This window comes from Ovis canadensis, chromosome 8 (assembly GCF_042477335.2).
Source record: "Ovis canadensis isolate MfBH-ARS-UI-01 breed Bighorn chromosome 8, ARS-UI_OviCan_v2, whole genome shotgun sequence".
NCBI lineage: Eukaryota > Metazoa > Chordata > Mammalia > Artiodactyla > Bovidae > Ovis > Ovis canadensis.
Genome location: NC_091252.1, coordinates 47,589,917 through 47,612,099, shown reverse-complemented (window position 1 = coordinate 47,612,099; position 22,183 = coordinate 47,589,917). Strand labels below are relative to the sequence as shown.

At 40.9% G+C, this 22,183-nt stretch overlaps 1 protein-coding gene across 3 annotated transcripts in view; it reads right to left on the bottom strand.

Annotated features, from left to right (window-relative positions):
* The window catches only part of SIM1 (SIM bHLH transcription factor 1), a 73,334-nt gene that overhangs the window by 4,073 nt on the left and 47,078 nt on the right, over positions 1-22,183 (bottom strand). For all 3 annotated transcript variants that reach the window (XM_069599228.1, XM_069599229.1, XM_069599230.1), the window contains one exon: positions 1,994-2,396. In XM_069599228.1, the coding sequence (XP_069455329.1) occupies positions 1,994-2,396 (403 nt within the window). The remainder of the gene's footprint in view (positions 1-1,993; positions 2,397-22,183) is intronic.

Below are 22,183 nucleotides of genomic sequence, written 5' to 3'. Positions count from 1 at the left end.
CTATTAAAAGAAACCTTTTATCTTTCATTTTTAATATGTGCACCAATATTTGAAACAGACACAGGCGCACATGACAGAATGTCAACATATTGTCCTGGAATTCATAGTTCTTAGTGGCTTTTAAGTGCAGATGAAGTTTACAACAAGTTTAGAAGGTAAACTTGGTTTGTGCACTGTGAACGCCAACAAGTGAAACAGTAAAGTATGTTTATATTTGTCCATGGATGAATATCCCTGGGACCTGACTGTAAATAATAAAGAAAATGCACATTTGGTTTATGTTATTTTCTAGAGAAGTGTTCTGTTGATGCTTAGAAATGCTTTCAATTAAGATTGAGGATGAGGATAATATAGTCTGGACTATTTTCTTAATTTCCATTAAATCACCTAAAATATTAAAATTGCTATATGTATCTTAAGTAGAGTTACAAAAAACCTCTAATGTTAGTTTTCAAGCTATTTGAGGGTTAAAAATATCTACACATATTCATACATGTATATGTGTGAATGGAGATATATATGTATGTATATATCATCCTGATCAAAAATACAAATATGGTCTTCCTAAATCTAGTGTTAAAAAATAAATCTCAGTTTCACACACATATAATCATATAACAACTCTGGCATTTTAGATTGCTTCTAAAATAAAGTGAAGAATAAATAAACATTTTAAATGTTAATAATAACCTGTTTTGAACCAAAGAGAGAGATGAAGAGTGTATCCAAACCATTATTCCATAAACTACATTATTCTCCAAAGAGTTTGAAGTCAATATAAAAGGAGAGAAGAGAAGCAGAAAGGGACCTATGAAAGCTGAAACTGCTTAATGCAGCAGAGAAGCCCAGGATCACACTAGTCATTGCTTTCCTTTTCCCTTTTCTTATTTTATATCTAATATTTCCCTCATGACCATGTGGGTTAAGCCAGGATTCTCACTTCACTTCCATTCTTTGGCAAGCAATTACCCTTTGCCCTGGGTTTCTATTCCCAGGCCACCAAACTAGAGAAATTAAAAATAAAAGCAGAAAAATAAAAAGCAAAAATGGAAACGAAGTAAACTCATTCATAGAAAACAGTCAGTGCCCAGGTGGTATTTGCAGGAGACTTTTATGGGGAGAACCGCAATGTCCAGCATATTTCTCATTTGAGAGACACAGCAGGAAGAGAAATACCATGGCCATTGGACCAATCTTAGTGTCACTGCCTTTTAATGAAATGGGGAGGGGTATCAAGACCTGCCTGGGCCCAAGCTTGGAATGGACAGGATGAGGTCTCCTTGAGCAGATTACATTGAAATGGACATAGAAGAGCATTAATAACACTAAAGGTTTTAACTGAAGCGCCCATTGCTATGTGTTCACAAAGCCATAAAATAATCCCAAGATGAAAATCCCCACGGGTTCCACATTTCACTCCATCCTCAACTCACAGAGGATACTATGGGCTGCTGTAATGGCACAAAGGGAGCAGTTACTAGCATTTAATGCCTAGAGGACCAAGGAGGTTAAGACACCTGTGACAGTGAGTGATGGGCCATAAAACAAAGGCAGGCCTCCCCAACACCCCCAATACCACCAACAGTGTCCTCATTGAGAAACCCTGCTAAAGGAGCCCCAAGCTACTCCCTGTCCACATCTGAAGCCTGAGAATACAGAAGAAAGTAAAACAAGAAATTTAAACGCATGCATACTGCACATTAGTAGGAATAGACTTAATTCACTTTAACTCCTTTCCTTTTTTTTAATGTTAAAATGGGAATCATGTTTACTCGCCTGTCCGAAATAAACGGATTAAGCAAACATCAGCAAAATCAATACTCTTCAAAAGAGCGGATTTGGTTCTTAAGATCCCATTGGTTGGAGTTTCTGATTTGTAAATTCCAAGGAGAAAACTCACTGGGTGGGGTTCACTCCAGGGTCCAACCTAGACTAAGATAACCCTGCCCAGAGGTGCCAGGCTGCGCGTCAGGAGTCTGGAGCTCGCCCTTACCGTGGATCCTGTGCACCGAGGCGATGTGAGGCATGCTGCTCTCATAGGCTTCTCTGCTCTCCGGGGAGGCCTTGGTCAGGGGCAAGGCTGCGCGAGAGCCCCACCAGGGCTCCCTCCCCGCCTGCGGCGCTCCCAGGAAGTACCTGCCTGCCTCACACCGGCCGCCCTCGCAGGCCTGGGTGTGGAAATGCCTCTCCTCCACCAGCCTGGAGTGGTCGAGCGCGAAGCCGTAGCAGAGGGAGCCGCGGTCCGAGAACTGCCTGTAGGCGCACGACCCGTCGTGCTGGGAGCCAGGTCGGTCCGCGGGGTCCAGCAGCTGCGGGGAGGCCGCGTCGGTCAGGGGACTGCCGCCCCACTGGCTTTCGTGATCTGATTCTGATCTTTCCGTGGGAAATCCGGAGTACTGAAACCGAGAGGACGAGAAAAGAACATTTCAAAAAAAAAAAAAGGCCCCAAGGTCTGAAAGCATCCTTAAGGTCACATTGGGCTCTAGCGCCAGGCAGGGCTCCCCTGACTTGGATCACCCAAGTCAGTCATGATACCGCGAAGAAAATCCTTTAGGCCGCTGGAAGGAGATACAACTAATGACAAACATGGACTGAACTAAATGCCAGGCACTGCTGGACGCACTTCCCGTGAATTACTTGACATAACTCTTACAAGTGCTTTAGTGAAAATATTTGTTGTTGTTTAGTTGCTAAGTTGGGTACAACTCTTTTGGGACCCCTGGACTGTAGCCCACCAGGTTCCTCTGTCCATGGGATTTTCCAGGCAAGAACACCAGAGTGCTTTGCCACTTCCTTCTCCAGGGCATCTCCCTGACCCAGAGATGGAACCCACATTTCCTGTATTGCCAGATGGATTCTTTACAGCTGAGTCACCAGGGGATCCCAAGCAGAGATATTAGCAACCCATTAAATGGGTAGGTAAGCTAAAGCCCTAGGAGGGGAAATGACTTGCCCAAGATGACAGGGTTAGCAGCTGGCAGAGCCAGAATTCAAACCCAAGTTCTCCATTGCTACACAAGTGGTAGTGTCAAAAAGAGAGTCCAAGAGAGCACCATATTTTTTTAAAAATATATTTATTTATTTATGTAATTGGCTGTGCCCCCATGTTTGTTGTGGCAGACAAAGTTTTAGCCACTGGGACCACCAGAGGAAGTCCTGAGAGCACCATATTTTACTCCTGTTGGCTTTTCACATTTTTTCTTACATAAAAAAAAAAAAAAGCAAGGTTTAAGGCTTCACACTGGACTGGTAACTCTCTGAGAGTCATGCTGGATACAGGGCAAGGTAGTTAATAAATACTTAACCTAATTCAGTCTCAATGTGACTTTGGGAAAGTCTTGTCCCATATAAGTTAGCCTGTTCACTAGGATGTGTTTCTTGCTTTCTAAAGTGAAACTTCAAATATGCACAGGCTCGTCAGGATAACATAGCTGCAGGCAAGGCTGCACCTCTGCGAAATCACACTGCTCACCTGTTGCCAGAGTATTTGGTCAGGTGCTTTAAAGAAAACATAAAAGGCCAGAGGACCTCCCCAGGAGGTGAGTTTCCTCAAGGGCCATTAAAATCAGTAATATAATCATTTCTACCAGGTTTTGGTCTCCTAATGCTAAACACAATTCTTGGTACCATAGAGAGATTACCTGCTATAATAATAGATGTTATTTATTGGGAACTTACTGTGTGCCCAGCAATATGCTAACCCTAACCACTCACGATATATAAATGAATCCTTGCAACCACCTGGACAGTAACATAGCTCCATTTTATAGATGAGGACACTGCATCACTGAGTTTTAATAAGATATCACAGCCATCCCACAGTTTATCTGGTTTCAAAGCCTGCTTTTATTCTTCCATGGTAAGGAAGAGAGGAGAAAGAAAGGATTCAATGTTAGACAGATTAACAGAAAAGTGGCTGAAACTGCTTTATAGGTTCAGGAATCAAAATACAAGTCCAGTTTGCATTTTCTTTCTCATCCCCAAGAAGGAGGGATGGGTATGTGAGGTGGGAAGGAGGTGAGCAGGGGGGTAGGGATGGGGGGAGGCACAGGGACAGGAGAAATTCCCAGGCTCTATTGTTCTTCATGTTACACGCTAGTTGAGCAAATGTGATCCCTGATGAGGGCTTATCAGAACAAGTCAAACTCTCCCTTTTCTCCCAGGCCCACCCTGAACAGAAGAAAGAATCCCAACCCTCCCCAACTCTATGCAAACAGGCAGCTCCACCAGGGAGATGAGGTACAGAGGTTCCTCTAGGGCAACTCCTTAGCACACTGATAAATATCAGGACAGAGTTGCAGGTGATTCCAGGGTCAAGATTTTTCCATGGCTATTTCTAATGTTAATTTAATTATTTTCTGAATGTACATATGGACTATCGCCATATTCCATCAAGATAAAAAACAGAAAATTGAACTTCTTTCCTGCAGGCCTGTAGGGTGGACATATCACGGCACCCCGAGCTCCGTTTCTCCTACTCACGCCCCCACCTGCCATCTGCCTTTTCTCCCCCCGAATACCAGCCTCTCATTTCACCAAGCAGGGGCTGCCACCCTCTCTCCTGACTGAGTGGGGACCAGCGTGCTATCCATTTGCCCTCTGGTAGCACCATCCACATGCTTGCTAGGAAAAATTCAAGATCATCAGTACTATTCCACACTAGAATTTCCCAGACTCTCCTTGTTTTTATAAAAGTATAAACCAGGCCTATTTCTGAAGTGCTCCAGTCAAGACTTTTGAGCCCTGCTGAGAGGACGAAAAGCCTTCCCTGAGTGTGTATGGGAAAGTGCTGTTGGTGCAGCAGAGAACATTCTGTCCTTCGCTGACAAAGAAAATTCAACATGAGGCAACCCTGGCGTATGTGAGGTACACATTTCAAGAGCACCTGAAGAAGAATTTGACAGAGAAGCCTCTTGTTGATAATCAGGAAACCACAGCAGTGCAGGCACTGACCTTCAAGCAGGCGGGAGCTGGGTGGTTCAGTTAGACTGAGCCCTCCCACTGCTTTAGAGGTATGGAGGAAAAGCCAAGCCGTAAAGCTTTGTTTTATAAGAAAAGGCCTATAAACTTGAACCTGAGTGCACCATCAAAACTGGGAGCCGTGGACTTCCCTGGTATTCAGTGGTTAAGACTCCACATTGCCACTACAGGGGGCACCAGTTTGATTCCTGGTGGGAAATTAAGAACCCTCATGGGACAAAGAAAAAGCCCCCCAAAACAAAAAACCGTGAGCCATGTCCACCCTTTAAAACAGACCATACTTCGTTAACACTACAACCCTGTAATTTGATCTGAAGTGGTTCAGTTGTTCATGACATCTTTGAGGAAGGAAAAAGGGCAGAAAGGGAGGCAGGCAGCCAGGCAACATATGCCGCCTGTGAATGAGTGCCACAGATGAAGACTCCTGGTCTCCCTGGCACCTACATCTGCTACTTAGCCACATGTACAGTCACAGGCAACTGATTTAATTTCTTGTGTCCTAACAGGAAAAGCTGAACCAGGGTTGGGGCCATTTAATGGAAGAGTCCCTAGAGACAGGGAGCCAGGAGACTTGGTTCCAGATCCATTCTTGATAGTAACTCTCAGGGTGTGAATGTGTGCTGAGTCACTTCAGTTGTATCCGACTCTTTGCAACCCTATGGACCGTAGCCCACCAGGGTAACCTAGGGAAAATTTATCTTTCTTAGCCTCAGCTATAGAATGACATATCAGGTTAGGTTAGTCCTTGAACTTTTCTTCCAGCTCTAATATTCTTTATGATAAAGCAATTTTTGGTAGTGTTGAAACACATGATCCCTATGCCTGTTCCTGTTCCTGTCGCATTTATTTAAAGTAGATAATTAGAACTATAATATGAGTCCAAGAATTTTTATTTTCATGGTTATAAGAAGGCTATTATGTCAGTCATAATTTTGCTCTAATGTTCATTTCCCCCCAAGTATCTCATAACACAAATTTTATAGGTATTATGAGGACTTTTGGCCAATAAATCATTCCATTCTAGAGGCTTCTGAGTAGGAAAGATAATAGCATCCATTTGAATCTGCCTCTCTTCACACATCCTCCCCCAAGAAACCATAAGGTTATCAAGGAGCACAAATTAAACCTCACATGACCTATGCTATCAGCATTATTAGGAGGCAAGGAATATGCCAAATTTCAAATTACTTATAAGTAAAAAAAAGAAAGTCCAACAGCAGTTGCTGTGAGCCTGTGGGTACAGAGAGTAAGGTACAGAGCAGTTTAAGAGACTATGTAAAAAAAAGAGAGAGAGAGAGTGGGGAGAGAGAGAAAGAAATGAGGACATAGGCAAAATGAAGAAAATTATTCTTAGAAAGAAAGAGCTAGATCAACGTCAAAATATGAACACAAGTTAATATTTAGTAGCTCATAGCACTGACCACAGGTAAGGAACTCAAAATCAAGCAAAATCAAGAACTCCCAAACTCAACAATAAAACACTAAAATGTGTGAAAGACATGAAGAGACATTTCACTCAGTAGATAAAGAGGTGACAAAACACGATGGAAAATTCAAACAACTAAGAAATATTATCACATACCTATTAGACTGGCTAAAATAAAACTGGGAGGGATTGGGGGCAGGAGGAAAAGGGGACGACAGAGGATGAGATGGCTAGATGGCATCACCGACTCAATGGACGTGGGTTTGGGTGAACTCCAGGAGTTGGTAATGGACAGGGAGGCCTGGCGTGCTGCAATTCATGGGGTCACAAAGAGATGGACACGACTGAGCGACTGAACTGAACTGAAAATAAAAAAATAGTGACAATACCAAATGACAATACAAAGATGAAGGAAAACTGGCTCACTCGTGCAATGCTGATAGGAATGAAAAATGATATAGCCCCTCTGGAAAGGAGCTTAGAAGTTTCTAAATAGCCTAAATGTGCAACTGCTATCTGCAAAACTGGACACTTTTTCCAGATAAATGAAAATTATATTTATTTAAAAACCGATACATGAATGTTTATAGCAGCATTTTTTCCCATTTCCAGGTCCTCTGTAACTGTTCTTTTTCTTTTTAAAATTATTTTTAATTGTGGTAAAATACACATAACATAGGAGAAGGCAATGGCACCCCACTCCAGTACTCTTGCCTGGAAAATCCTATGGACAGAGGAGCCTGGTAGGCTGCAGTCCGTGGGGTTGCTAAGGGTCGGACATGACTGAGCGACTTCACTTTCACTTTTCACTTTCATGCATTGGAGAAGGAAATGGCAACCCACTCCAGTGTTCTTGCCTGGAGAATCCCAGGGACGGGGGAGCTTGGTGGGCTTTCATCTATGGGGTCACACAGAGCCAGACACAACTGAAGTGACTTAGCAGTACACATAACATAAGAGATACCCCATGTCCAAGGGAAGAGAAGCCCTAGCAAGACAGTCGGTGCAGGGGCAGTGGCTGTGCAGTTCTCGAGCAACTGTGAGGAGATACCCCACGTCCAAGAACAAAGGAGAAGCCCCAGCAAGACGGTAGGAGGGGCGAAATCATGTTTAGAATCAAACCCTATTCCTGCCAGAAACGCTCAGAGGGCTCAAACAAACCTTGTGAGCACCAGGACGCAGAGACCCCACAGAGACTAAGAACTGTGTCTGAGTGTCTCCTGTGGAGGTACAGGTCAGCAGCGGACTGCCACCGGGACAGGGGCTCTGGGTGCAGCAGACCTGGGTACAGCATAAGCCCTCTTGGAGGAGGTCACCATTAACCCCACCACAGAGCCTCTAGAACTTACACAAGACTGGGAAACAAACTCTTGGCGAACACAAACAGAACCTTGTATGCACCAGGACCCAGGAGAAAGGAGCAGTGACCCCACAAGAGACTGACACAGACTTACCCGTAAGTGTCCAGGAGTCTCTGGCAGAGGTGTGGGTTGGTGGTGCCCTGCTGCAGGGCTGGGGGCACAGAGTGTAGCAGTGCATGCATGGGACCTTTTGAAGGAGGTCTCTATTATCTTCATTACACCTCCAACATAGTTAGGCCCCAGGTAAATAATAGGGAGGGAACACAGCCCCACCCATCAACAGAAAATTAGATTAAAGATTTACTGAACATGGCCCTGCCCATGAGAACAAGACTCAGTTTCCCCCTCAGTCAGTCTCTCCCATCAGGAAGCTTCCATTTATCCTTCTCCATTGGAGGGCAGACAGAATGAAAACCACAATCACTGGAAACTAACCAAACTGATCACATGGACCACAGCCTTGTCTAACTCAATGAAACTATGAGCCATGCCACGTAGGGCCACCCAAGACAGACAGATCATGGTGGAGAGTTCTGACAAAATGTGGTCCACTGGAGAAGGGAATGGCAAACCACTTCAGTATTCTTGCCTTAAGAACCCCAGGAACAATATGAAAAGGCAAAAAGATAGGACACTGAAAGATGAACTCTCCAGGTTGGTAGGTGCCCATGATGTTACTGGAGATGAATGGAAAAATAACTCCAGAAAGAATGAACAGATGGAGCCAAAGCAAAAACAACATCCAGTTGCAGGTGTGACTGGTGATGGAGGTAAAGTCCGATGCTGTAAACAGCAATATTGCATAGGAACCTGGACTGTTCGGTCCTTGAATCAAGGCAAATGGGAAGTGGTCAAGTAGGAGATGGCAAGGGTGAACATCCACATTTTAGGAATCAATGAACTAAAATGGACTGGACTGGGTGAATGTAACTCAGATGACCATTATATCTACTACTGTGGGCAAGAATCACTTAGAAGAAACGCAGTAGCCATCGTAGTCAACAGAAGAGTCTGAAATGCAGTACTTGGGTGTAATCTCAAAAACAACAGGATGATCTCTGTTTGTTTCCAAGGCAAACCACCCAGTATCACAGTAATCCAAGTCTATGCCCTGACCACTATTGCTGAAGAAGCTGAAGTTTAATGATTCTATGAAGACCTACAAGACTTTCTAGAACTAACATCCCCAAAAAGATGTCCTTTGCATTATAGGATACTGGAATGCAAAAGTAGGGAGTTAAGAAATACCTGAGTAACAGGGAAATTTGGCCTTGGAGTACAGAATGAAGCAGGGCAAAGACAGATAGAGTTTTGCCAAGAGAATGCACTGGTCATAGCAAACACTCTCTTTCAACAACACAAGAGAAGACTCTACACATGGACATCACCAGATGGTCAACATTGAAATCAGATCGATTATATTTTTTGCAGCCAAAGATGGAAAAGCTCTACACAGCCAGCAAAAACAAGACCAGGAGCTGACTGTGGCTCAGATCATGAACTCCTTATTGCCAAATTCAGATTTAAATTGAAGAAAGTATAGAAAACCACTAGACCATTCAGGTATGACCTAAATCAAATCCCTTATGATTATACAGTGGAAGTGAGAAATAGATTCAAGGGATTAGATCTGATAGACAGAGTGCCTGATGAACTATGGACAGAGGTTCACGACATTGTACAGGAGGCAGGTATCAAGACCATCCCCAAGGAAAAGAAATGCAAAAAGGCAAAATGGTTGTCAGAGGAGGCCTTACAAATAGCTGTGAGAAGAAGAGAAGTGAAAAGCAAAGGAGAAAAGGAAAGATATACCCATTTGAATGCAGAGTTCCAAAGAATAGCAAAGAGATAAGAAAGCCTTCCTCACTGATCAATGCAAAGAAACAGAGGAAAACAATAGAACGGGAAAGTCTAGAGATCTCTTCAAGAAAACTAGAGACACCAAGGGAACATTTTATGCAAAGATGGGCTCAATAAAAGACAGAAATTGTATAGACCTAACAGAAGCAGGAGGTAGTAAGAAGAAGTGGCAAGAATACACAGAAGAACTACACAAAAAAGATCTTCATGATCCAGACAATCACAATGGTGTGATCACCAAGCTAGAGCCAGACATCCTGTAATGAGAAGTCAAGTAGGCCTCAGGAAGCCCACTTGAACTACGAACAAAGCTAGTGGAGGTGATGGAATTCCAGTTGAGCTATTTGAAATCCTGAAAGATGATGTTGTGAAAGTGCTGCACTCAATATGCCAGCAAATTTGGAAAACTCAGCAGTGTCCACAGGACTAGAAAAGGTCAATTTCATTCCAATCCCAAAGAAAGGCAATGCCAAAGAATACTGCAACTACCGCACAATTGCACTCACCTCACACGCTAGTAAAGTAATGCTTAAAAGTCCCCAAGCCAGACTTCAACAGTACATGAACCATGAACATCCAGATGTTCAAGTTTAGAAAAAGCAGAGGAACCAGAGATCAAATTGCCAACATCCACTGGATCATCGAAAAAGCAAGAGAGTTCCAGAAAAATATCTACTTCTGCTTTATTGTCTATGCCAAAACCTTTGACTGGGTGGACCACAATAAACTCTGGAAAATTCTTAAAAAGATGGAAATACCAGACTACTTGACATGCCTCTTGAGAAATCTGTATACAGGTCAGGAAGTGACAGAACTGGACATGTAACAAGAGACTGGTTCCAAATAGGGGAAAAAGTATGTCAAGGCTGTATATTGTCACCTTGCTTATTTAACTTCTATGCAGAGTACATCATGAGAAACTCTGGGCTGGAGGAAGCACAAGCTGGAATCAAGATTGCCAGGAGAAATATCAATAACCTCAGATATGCCGATAACACCACCCTTATGGCAGAAAGTGAAGAACTAAAGAGCCTCTTGATGAAAGTGAAAGAGGAGAGTGAAAAAGTTGGCTTAAAGCTCAACATTCAGAAAACGAAGATCATGGCATCTGGTCCTATCACTTCATGGGAAATAGATGGGGAAACAGTGGAAACAGTGATGGACTTTATTTTTTTGGCTCCAAAATCACTGAAGATGGTGACCGCAGCCATGAAATTAAAAGACGCTTGCTCCTTGGAAGTAAAGTTATGACCAACCTAGATAGCATATTAAAAAGCAGAGACATTACTTTGCCAGCAATGGTCCATGTAGTCAAAGCTATGGTTTTTCCAGTAGCCATGTATGGATGTTAGAGTTGGACTATAAAGAAAGTTGAACACTGAAGAATTGATGCTTTTGAACTGTGGTGTTAGAGAAGACTCTTGAGAGTCCCTTGGACAGCAAGAAGATTCAACTAATCCATCCTAAAGGAGATCAGTCCTGGGTGTTCCTTGGAAGGACTGATACTGAAGTTGAACCTCCAATACTTTGGCCACCTGATGAGAAGAACTGACCCATTGGAAAAGACCCTGATGGTGGGAAGGATTGAAGGCAGGAGAAGAAGGGGACGACAGAGGATGAAAATGGTTAGATGGCATCACTGACTCAATGCACATGAGTTTGAGTGAACTCCGGGAGTTGGTGATGGACAGGGAGGCCTGGGATGCTGCAGTCCATGGGGTCACAAAGAGTTGGACACGACTGAGCGACTGAACTGAACACATAACGTAAAACTTTCAATTCTACCCAATTTTGTGTACAATTCAGTTGCATTAAGTATATTCACATTCCTATGCAATCATCACTGCCCATCTCAAAACCTTTACCTTGGAAAACTCTCTTGTCATTAAACAGTAACTCTTCATTCTCTCCAGTACCGGGAAACCACTAAGCTACTTTCTGTCTTTCTGGTGTCTTCCTGCCAGAGGAACAACAAATGAGCCCCTTGCGTGCATGCATGCTCAATCATTTCTTACTCTTAGCAACCTCATGGACTGTAGCCTGCCAGGTTCCTCTGTCCATGGAAGTTTCCAGGGAAGAAAACTGGAGTGGGTTGCCATCTCCCCAAAACTCCCAAACCCCTAGCTTGGTGTTGGGGTTTCCCAGAACCTAACCACTTCAGAAATCTTTTTGAAACTCCTATCTAATCATGTTATTCTCTTGCTTAAAAAACACTTTTTTTCTTGTCTTTCTACCTATGCATCAAATAACTTGGTGATAACAGCTACATAAAGCCAAAGCCATAGAGATACAAGGAGTAATACCCTAATAATAAGAGACTAAAATGCCACTTTCAGTATAAGGCAAATCCCTTCAAAATAAGGAAAGCTACAGAAGATGTAAAAACAACAACAACAACAACAATAAATGCTATGGTTATATATCAGACTTTACACACTGATAATAAGGAATAAGCCTTAGCATCCATGACGAGCCATCAAAATTCATAAAATATTAGGTTATAAAAAAAGGAAATTTGACCAAGTAGAAATATTATAAACAACACTCTCTGACTTCAATGAATAACAAATAAAAATTAAGAACAATTGAAAAAGAATCCTTCCACCTAAAAAAACAAAACTAACTCCTGGAGAAAATAGGAAAACAAAGTATAAACTACAGAATTTCTAGGAAAAGGATAATTAAAATACTACATATCCAGATTTATGGGATATCTAGCTGTAGATACCTAATTCAATAAAAGTGAAAGAATAAACATCAATTCAATTCTCTATTCAAAAGTTGGAAAAATAACAGAAGAAAAGAAAGCACAAGGAAAAATAGTCAAAAGACATAAACTGACTATTCATAAAAGTGTTAAAACAGCCTAAACATATGAAAACATGTTTAACTTCTGAGTAAAATAAATGCAAATTAAAACAATGAAATACCATTTCTTTTTCTTTTTTTAATATTATTTGGCTGTGCCAGGTCTTAATTGCGGCATATAGAATCTTTGGGATCTTGCAGCATGTGGAATCTTTAATTATGGCATTTTATGAAGTCTTAGTTGCAGCATGTGGGATCTTAGTTCCCTGACCAGGGTCATACCTGGGGCCCCTGTCATTGGGAGCTCGGAGTCTTAGTCACTGGGCCACCAGGAAAGTCCCTGAGATACCATTTCTTAACCATTAGATTATCACACATTCAAAAGCTTGACAATACATCGCTTGGCATAGTGTGGGCAAACAGGTACTCTGTCCCACCCACTGCTGATGGAAATGCAGACTGATAACAGCCTCTATGGAAGGGAATTTGGCAGCAGTTCACAAAAACTGCAATTCCCCACTGGTAGGAAGCCACTACACCAAGCAATATATTGATACACTGAGTAGTAAGGTGTAGGTAAAGAGGTATTATATATGGAACCTACTCTAAGCTGGTTCAGAAAAAATAAAAAATGAGGGCAGGTGGGAAAAGAGAAAGAGAATATGACAAAGCAAATATGGCAAAATGTTAAGCTGTAGGGAACCTAGGTTTAGTAGGCAGAAATACTTTACAGTCCTTGAAACTTTTCTTTATGTATGAAATCATTTCGAAGTTAAGATTTTGTGTTTCATTTCTGTTTGTTTTTTGGCCCCACCACGTGGCTTGCAGGATCTTAGTTCCTTGACCAGGGATCAAACCAGAACCCCTGAAGTGAAAGAACCAAGTCCTAACCACTAGACTACCAGGGAATTTCTTCAACATAAGTATTTTAAAATAAGAAAATCCTATATAGCAAAATATTTCATTTTTATAGAATGATTAGAGACAAGGCCATTTGTTTTAAACTTTTTTTCTGAAGAAATAGAAACATGCTCTGATAAAGCTATAATTTAATTAAATATCTTTGTTTTTATTACTGATGATTAATATTTTGTGCACAAAAATAATATTTTAAGTTATGAATTAGAGATTCCAGTAGAAACAGCATTCGGATCTAAATTCAAATATGGGTGGACCCTGATCTACTATCATCCAACATGACTTGTCCTGAAGATCACCTCCTGTGGGCTTTGATTTTTCCATCTGCAGAACAGGAAAAGACTGCCTGCATTATACCATTGCAGGGAAGATCAAGTAAATAACACGCATCTAACTACTCTTAAAATGCAAATGTTACAGATATATATGTAGTAAAGCAGAGGTCCCCAACCGCTGGGGGCACAGATCAGTAGTGGTCTGTGACCGGTTAGGGACCAGGCTGCACAACAGGAGGTGAGTGGCAGGCATAAATGTAATACACTTATATCATTCTGAAACCATCCCCCACTCCACCCTCGGTCTGTGGAAAACCCGTCTTTCATGAAACTGCTCCCTGGTGCCAAAAAGGTTGGGGACCTAAAGGTCCTTAATCAATGATTTTCTTTTCAGTAGAGAGGAATAGTTATACCACAATCTTGTAAAAATGATTCTTTTCCCTAGATTATATCATCTAGAGGTCATATTTTCAGTTCCATCCTATTGGCATGTCAGAGATAAAACACATAGGTTAAAGGATAAGGAAATCAACATCTCTTTTGGAAAAATCATGTCTTGTACACTGCTGGTGAGAATGTAAATAGGTACAGCCACTATGGAAAATCATATGGAGGTTCCTCAAAAAATGAAAAATAGAACTACCATATGATCCAGCAATTCCACTCTTGGGTATACATCTGGAAAAAATAAAAACTCTAATTCGGAGAGATACACCTCAGTGTTCATGGCAGTGTTATTTACAACAGCCAGGATGTGGAAACAACCCAAGTGCCCATCAACAGATGACTGGTTTAAGAAAATGTGGTGTATATTTACAATGCAATATTAACCATAAAAAATAATGAAATATTGTCCTTTGCAGCAACATGGGCGAACCTAGAAAATACCATACCAAGTGAAGTACGCCAGACAGAAAAAGACAAATATTATATGCTATCACCTATACGTGGAATCTAAAAATAATTCAAATGAATCTATACACAAAACAAAAACAGATTCACTGACATAGAAAACAAACTTTCGGTTACCAAAGGGCAAAGGGAGGGGGGAGGGATAAGTTAGGAGTATGAAATTAACAGATACAAACTACTATACATACAATAGATAAGAAATAAGGATTTACTGTAAGGCACAGGGAACTATGTTCAATATCTTATAATAAACTATAATGGAAATAATCTGAAATATATATATGTATATATAACAATCACAGTTGCTATATATCTGAAACCAACACAATATTGTGAATCAACTATACTTCAGTATAAAAAATTTAAAAAAGAAATCAATATCCCAGCTGCAAAAAGAAATCAGATGACTGGCCAATCACCTAAACATTATGGCCTTTTCTTCCAAATGCTCTGATTTTCAAGGTTCAAATGCCCTTTGGTACCAATGATTCTTATCACTTAACTTTGACAGAAAGCCCACAGATCTGTTTCAAGGGTGGAGAGAGAGGACACTTAGGATCGATTAGCCAGCACCTGTGGATGGTTCTCCCAGCAATTATTGATATCGAGACCATTTTTAGGTAAAAAAAAAAAAAATCACATTTTAGAACTTATAGAATATCTGCTCTTCTTTTGAAAAGGTAATGACACTCTCCTCTGTTTAAAGATAAGAAATGGAATGATTTGATTCCCTATTTTAATTAGATTTTATCAACAACGAAAGTTTCAGTTCAGTCGCTCAGTGGTGTCCGACTCTTTGCAACCCCATGAATCACAGCACCCCAGGCCTCCCTGTCCATCACCAACTCCCGGTGGTTAATTTTGCATAAACTTCTATTTTTCTTTCTTAGAAAATTTATTATTATGAATACTCTGCACCTTAATTTATCCCTATTTCTTATTTAAAATTTAATTTTCAAAACAGGCTTTCATGTTGGTAAATTTAAAAAATGAGTCAGATGAAGGATGCCCTGGTTCTAATAAACTTGAAACCACATGTCACCCACCAAAGGTGGGCTAACACCGACCAGCAAAGAGCTTGGATGCCTGCCAGCAATGGATGTCAGATCCCAGTCATAGCCCCCAGCTCTCCTCTGAGACTCAGGGCTCCTGAAAGAATCATTCCTTCTCAAAGAGAATGACACTTCATCTGGTTAAAAATCTGAGCCATCAGCTGGGGTTTTACATGCATTCAATGGAAACTATTTACAACAATTCACTCTATGATTCATTCTGATATTTACTGAACATCTAATATTGGCGAGGCAGTATGCCAAGTGATTTGAGAAATACAGCTCTATGTTCAAGGTGTTCATATTAGAGGCAGTATAAATAATGCGCAAGACATAACTTGAATACAAGTTCAAAAATGGCAAGGGCTGAACAAACAAAAGCAATATAGTTAAGGAGTTCAAAGAAGGGAGCTCTTACTCTCTATTAACACTGTAGCTACTTGGGAAGGGAAAATGAACTTATGACTAAGAGGCAGTTTACCATATGATTTGCATATGCTAACTAATACCCATCACACAACAACCCATCACACTACTTTTATCAAATACTTGCTTCAGTCTGGTCACTGTACTGAGATCCCACAGACATTATCTTATTAAATGCTCACAACATCTTAAATCACTGATCCCTTTACTGATGCAACAAGTGAAGCAAGAACAAAAAACCTAATCTGCCCAAGTTCACTTGAGTATGATATTTAAGAGGAGAGACGCAATTCCAGAATCTTTGCTCTTTCTAGAATCCTGGACTCGTCTAGACTTAGGTACTTAGCTAACAAAAACAGCAGTGTCCCACCCTCTAGGTAGCAGTAATGGATCTCAGGTCCCCAAGCATGTTCTTACAAAGGGAGCTTTCTCCAACTTCTACATTCCAGTAGACCATCTCCACACAGCCTCGGTGATGTCCTCATAGTACTGAAGCACTCTTCCACAACAGTTATAGCACAGATATTCCCCTTTTGATAACAGTCATGAGAGTCTCTCCTGCCTCAACAGCATGTTCCAGACAGGTGCTCTGCATTCATCTGGATATGGCAGCAACAAGGCAACTCAGGAAAAATGCCAGATGTTCCAACAATAGATGTTATCATTATCTATTTTTATTCTGGCAGCTCACTGAGGTTTTTTTTTAAATATCATTTTTAGCTGTAAAATATAGAGAGAGACCCTCTTATGGTAAAGTCCTGTTTTCTATGAAAAACTTTCACTCTATCAGGCATGAACAGCTTTCCTCTTGATTTGTGTCTGAACCATGAGAAAAAAAATCACAGATGCAGACTGCATTGTACCAAGAACATATGCATGCTTTTAAATCACTTTTATCTTACTTTTTACTAATGTAACCCTGAAACATAAAATATGTCCTTTTTTTTCATTCACTGTTATGGGAAGAACAGATGGTAAAAGGGTTAGATTAAAGTAATACAGCATGTCCATTAAAATAACCCCCACTGCTGGGGGTGCTTCCCTCAAACAGGAGTTGTGTTGGCTATGAAGAACGGCTTTGGTTTATACACATTGGAAATTGCCGGGGGTTTTGTCAAGGATAAACATAAGCATAAGAGAAAAACTAATGTCAAAATCAAATGCATTTTAAGATGACAATTATGCAAGTTATTTTGCTAATCTGAAGGGCTGACTGAAAACATTTGCCTGTGAAAATGTAACTGAATAGCAGTCAAATAATAAAGTCCATTTCTAACATGAAAAACTTTACTACCTAGAAATTGTGAATAAATGAAACTGCAAAGAAGATATCAAGTAGACATTATTTGTTTCATTCCTGCACTCCTATTAATGGCAGGTAGAAATTTTTGCTTTTACTTCATGTGTAATTTATTGGCTAATTAATCAACAGCAAGAATAATTCAGGAACATTCAGGAACATAATTCAGGAACATACATTTAAAAAGGCTAAATATACCATGATTTCTACATAAGTCTCACACATGTTTAGCATTGGAAAAGCATCCTCATGAAATTTTAGATGAAATTCTGTTTAATTATATACAACTTCAAAAGAGTTAAGCTTGAGGAAACCTTCAAGGAAAATTAGAGAATGCATTTTAAAAGAAAAAAATGTCAATCTTGAGTCACATTCCAGAGTCAAGGATGACTCCACTAGAGGAACTACACAATAAATATTTCTGCTTAAACTATAAATAATTAGAAAGCAAATACTGATTAAAAATTTAATGATTAAACATTTTAAATACTTAGGCCATTTCTCCCTTCATTTTAGAAAATGGTATAAATCGTCATCTTTAATCAGATGAAGATGACAGTTTTAAAGAATGGGTTCACAAGATTTTTCACTCGTTATTTTTATGATCTGCTTCACTCATAGTATATAATCTGTTGTTTTTTGTGACATATTTAGCTTTAACCAACACTTTAGTTATTTTTAGTTCAAAGAATATTTTGGTGAGAAATCTTTCATACCTGTAAGTTCCTGATAAATTTCATGAAGTAGAAACATGGGAAGTTTTTTTATGTACCTCAAATGTGGTTTGAAATGTCATAGGCCTTCTCTTAATCCACCCCCCACAGTTACAAAAATGTCACTGGGATCTGGTTCGGTCATTTTTCTCACAGAAAAATAAGTACAGTCGACATCTCATTAGCTGTCAGGGTGACGTGCAGCTGGAACCAGCACTCGGAACCAGAGGCCGGGTTTTCTCCAGCATAATTCTGTAAGGAATCCCCTAGACGGTTCCATATGGAGAGAGCTGTTCCCAACCATGAAATCCACAGTCCACATCCATCTATAAATCCAAAGGTAAAGTCCCAAAGGCTGGCAGGTATCTTCACTGCACTGAAGATTTTAAACAGGTAATAAACATTTAATTAGGCCCTTTAATATCCTGGCACACACAGCTGTAAATGATCAAGGAGATCTCAACTTCATATTGATAATACAGAAGTGGCTCTAGCCCATTGGATAAATACTGGGTTTCCAAGACCAGTAGCACTAGTTTTAATGGTAATCTTCTTCCCTGATGGGCTTTGAGCATGAGCCAGAACTACTTCCGTCTTTTCACTGATACTGTGACTCACTCTCTGGTGTTTCACATATAAGTGGCAGATTAGATGGGCTTGAATTAGATGGGTGCAGGTGGTGCCACCTGCTCCAGCCCCTTATTGCAGCTTTGTCTGGCCTTCCATCGGTTTATTCTGAGTCTCGACAAAGGACGGCTGCCCAAGCTGCTCTTGGCACTGTCCTAGACTTGGGCCAACAGATTATTGGCAGGCATATCACTGGCCTTCTGCACGCTGAAAGAGGAGGCCTATCAGACTTGTAACTCTGTAAAAAGAAACTAAAGCTCAAAGGCCCTCTACCGAAGTGATCAATTTCAAACTGGTATCTGTAAATGGAAGGATGGATCTACTTTCTCATCTTCTAAGTCAAGTACAATAAGGAAAATAATAAGGAAAACTAAAAGAGCACAAACTGTTAAATAATATACATCCAGAACTTGACCTTCCAGGAAAACACTGCAATTCAATGTGCCATAATGTGCTTAAAGGGGTTTCCTAAAAATCTGTGAAGGATGGATGAGTTAAGGAAATCTAAATTTCTTAGCAAAGATATTCAAATCCAACTTAACTCTACAAATTTCCCATTATGACTGGGTCAGATCCCACCAAAAACTGTCAAGTAAGGCATTGCTCTCTTGAATTTGACTATTTGGTTTTAGTACGATTTGAGTTGATAGGTTTTCTTAAAATAAATTTCCCTGGGCATATTTTGATGGTGGATTCAGCCATCCCCCCGCTTCGCCTCTGTTCAGCTGTGGGGCAGAATCACAAATTCCAGCCATCATTTCCATTAAGCCAGAAGCTTTCCATTTGATTTAGCACAGCTGCTTTGCCCACTGCCCAACTTCTTTTTTGACACTAACTCTCCCCTAGATCCAAACCATCCTATGTTAAGAAAGAGAGATGTGTTTAACATGAATTATGCCTTACAGCCAGGGATCTGCGGGGGTGAGAGGTGGGCTGCAGCTGTGCTTTGGGCGGCTGGGTAGGATTTAAGAAGCTCAACAGGAAAGGTGTCCTTAGGCGAGTACACAGCTAGAGTGGAGAACTGATATGGTGGGGCTAGAGGTGGCTGACAGATGCAAAGATGTAGCCAGGACCAGGTTGTGGGATTGGACTTCATACTATAACCAACATAGAGCCTCTTTAGGTTTTTAAGAAGAGCTTGGGGGGAAGGGGGTGAGCAGTGGGTACACAATGAAAAGGGTATTTCAGGAAGCTTACTCTGGCAGAAACGATCAGAGACCAAAAGAACAACAGGAGGCTGATGAAGTAGTCGAAATGTGATATGTTCTGAAGAGCCCAGAACTGGACAAAGATAGTGGGCATGGGATAGAGGAGGAACTAAGGGTCAAGAAAGATCATGAAGGAACATGACCTGCACAAGGCCTTTTGTGTCCAGAGGTCAAAAACCAAACCAAACAAACAAAGAAACCAAAATTTTAAGAGACTTTTCCCTTTCTTATGGAAGACAACTATAAAGATACAGTACCATAAATGCACTTGGATTATTAAAAGAATAAGAGAGTTATCCAAAAAGTATCTACTGATCATGGAAATTGGACCCTGGAACTAGGGCTGAGCCCATGAACAAAGACAGGTTTCTGAGATGGAAGGCAGAGCCAAACAGCAGTGTTTCTACAGTAAGTCCCCTACATACGAACAAGTTCTGTTCCGAGAGTACAGTTATAAGTCCAATTTGTTTGTAGGTCCAACAAAGTTAGCCCAGGTACCCAGCTAACACAATCAGCCATATAGTACTGTACTGTAATATGTTCATAATACTTTTCACACAAATAATAAAAAACAAACAAACAATAAAGAAAGAAAACATTTTTACTCTTTCGGTACAGCACCTTGAAAAGTACCAGCTACGTCACTGCTGCTTTTATGCTTGCTTCTGGACATCCTGGGCCTGAAATAAAGATACTGTACTACTGTACTCTGTGCAGAACTGTACAGTAAAGTACACAAAAGCACAACCACCTCTACAGGATGCACACACGTGACAGTGTGCATGAACTAACTCACATGATCGGACATGTGAACACACATTCTCACTAATAGAAAGTTCACAACTTGAAGGTTTGTATGTAGCGGACTTACTGTATAGATACCTCAGGGCAATTATTTTGTGATCAAAACACACACATACACACACAGAGTAAATATCAGTTGTCACTTCTCTCTGTCGTTACACTGGAGGTGACAGTAGAGACATGGAGACTAGAAAGCCCACTCCAGGACAGGATGTAGACGGTTCTCTGCCCTAGAATGTGAGCCAGAGAACATTTGTTCAAAGTTTTGCTCTTGAAAGAGCTTCTAGATTCTACCACATTTAATTCCTCCTCAGCAGGTAGGTGTTTGATTTGTACTGCAAGATTTTGTATTTTGAAAGCATCCTTAGGTTTTTTTCGCATGTGTATCTTTTGCTTCTTTACATAGGTTATAAATTCCATAGTAGCAGAATATTTTCCCTCCTTGGGGTTTTTAATGTCTCTATAGGCAACCAACAAAGTATCCACCTTCTTCTTAAAGTCTTTACTTATCCATTCATTCATTTCATTAACATTCAGTGAGTGACTATGTGGAGGACACACAGATGCTGGGTCAAGGTGGGGGGCAGGTATGAAATAGCTGGTTAATACTTTCAAAGATATTATAGTCCAAAAGAGAAGCTCTGACATATCCAGGAGGCAGTAGAAGACAGATTATTCTAAATAGAGGCACAAAGAAGAAAGTTATATTTCATGAAAGAGGTAGCATTCAGTCCTTAGATGATAGGCAGAATTTTGAAAAATAGAGGCAATGAAGGCAGAAATAAATGCATAAGCACAAGCATGGAGGCAGGAAAGGACAAGGCATTCAGCAAAGAGGGAGCAGAGAAGTCTGGCTGGATCACAGGGTTCAGGTAATTTAGAACTCAATTATAGGTGACCTTGAGTAACAGCTAGGACTGTGGCACTTCTCCAAACACTGACATGATCAGTGGTCCTTTAAGGTCAATCTGAGAAGCAGGAAAGACTGAAAATGAAAAATTTCCAAAGTGGACAGAAAATTAAGATGAGCTCCAGTCCTCTAGCGTGACAGAGCTCCTGGGACACAGGCCGTGGGAGAAGAAGGATAAATGGGTAAGGGGTGACAGCACAGCTGGAGGTGGAGAGTGAGCCTGGCCTTTGACAGGGCGCCCAAGAGATTAGGGCCTTATTGACTGTCAACCTGCAGCCCCACTGCAAACCTTACAAACAGGAATTTTTTTTTTTTTTAGTATTTATTTATTTATTTGGCTGTGCTGGGTCTTAGTTGGGGCATGCAGGATATAGTTCCCTGACCTGGGATCAGACCTGTACCGTTTTCATTGGGAGGACTGAGTCTTAGCTCCTAGACCACCACAGAAGTCCCAAAACAGAAATAAATTTGAACCTGCTGGAAACATCCCAAGGTATGAAGGTCTCTAGGCCTAGAGGCTATTGTCAGCTTACAACTCCCGCCTCCAGTTCACTGCTGGAAGGGCAAGGGAGCCCCTCCAAGACACCACCAGAGCTTCACCAC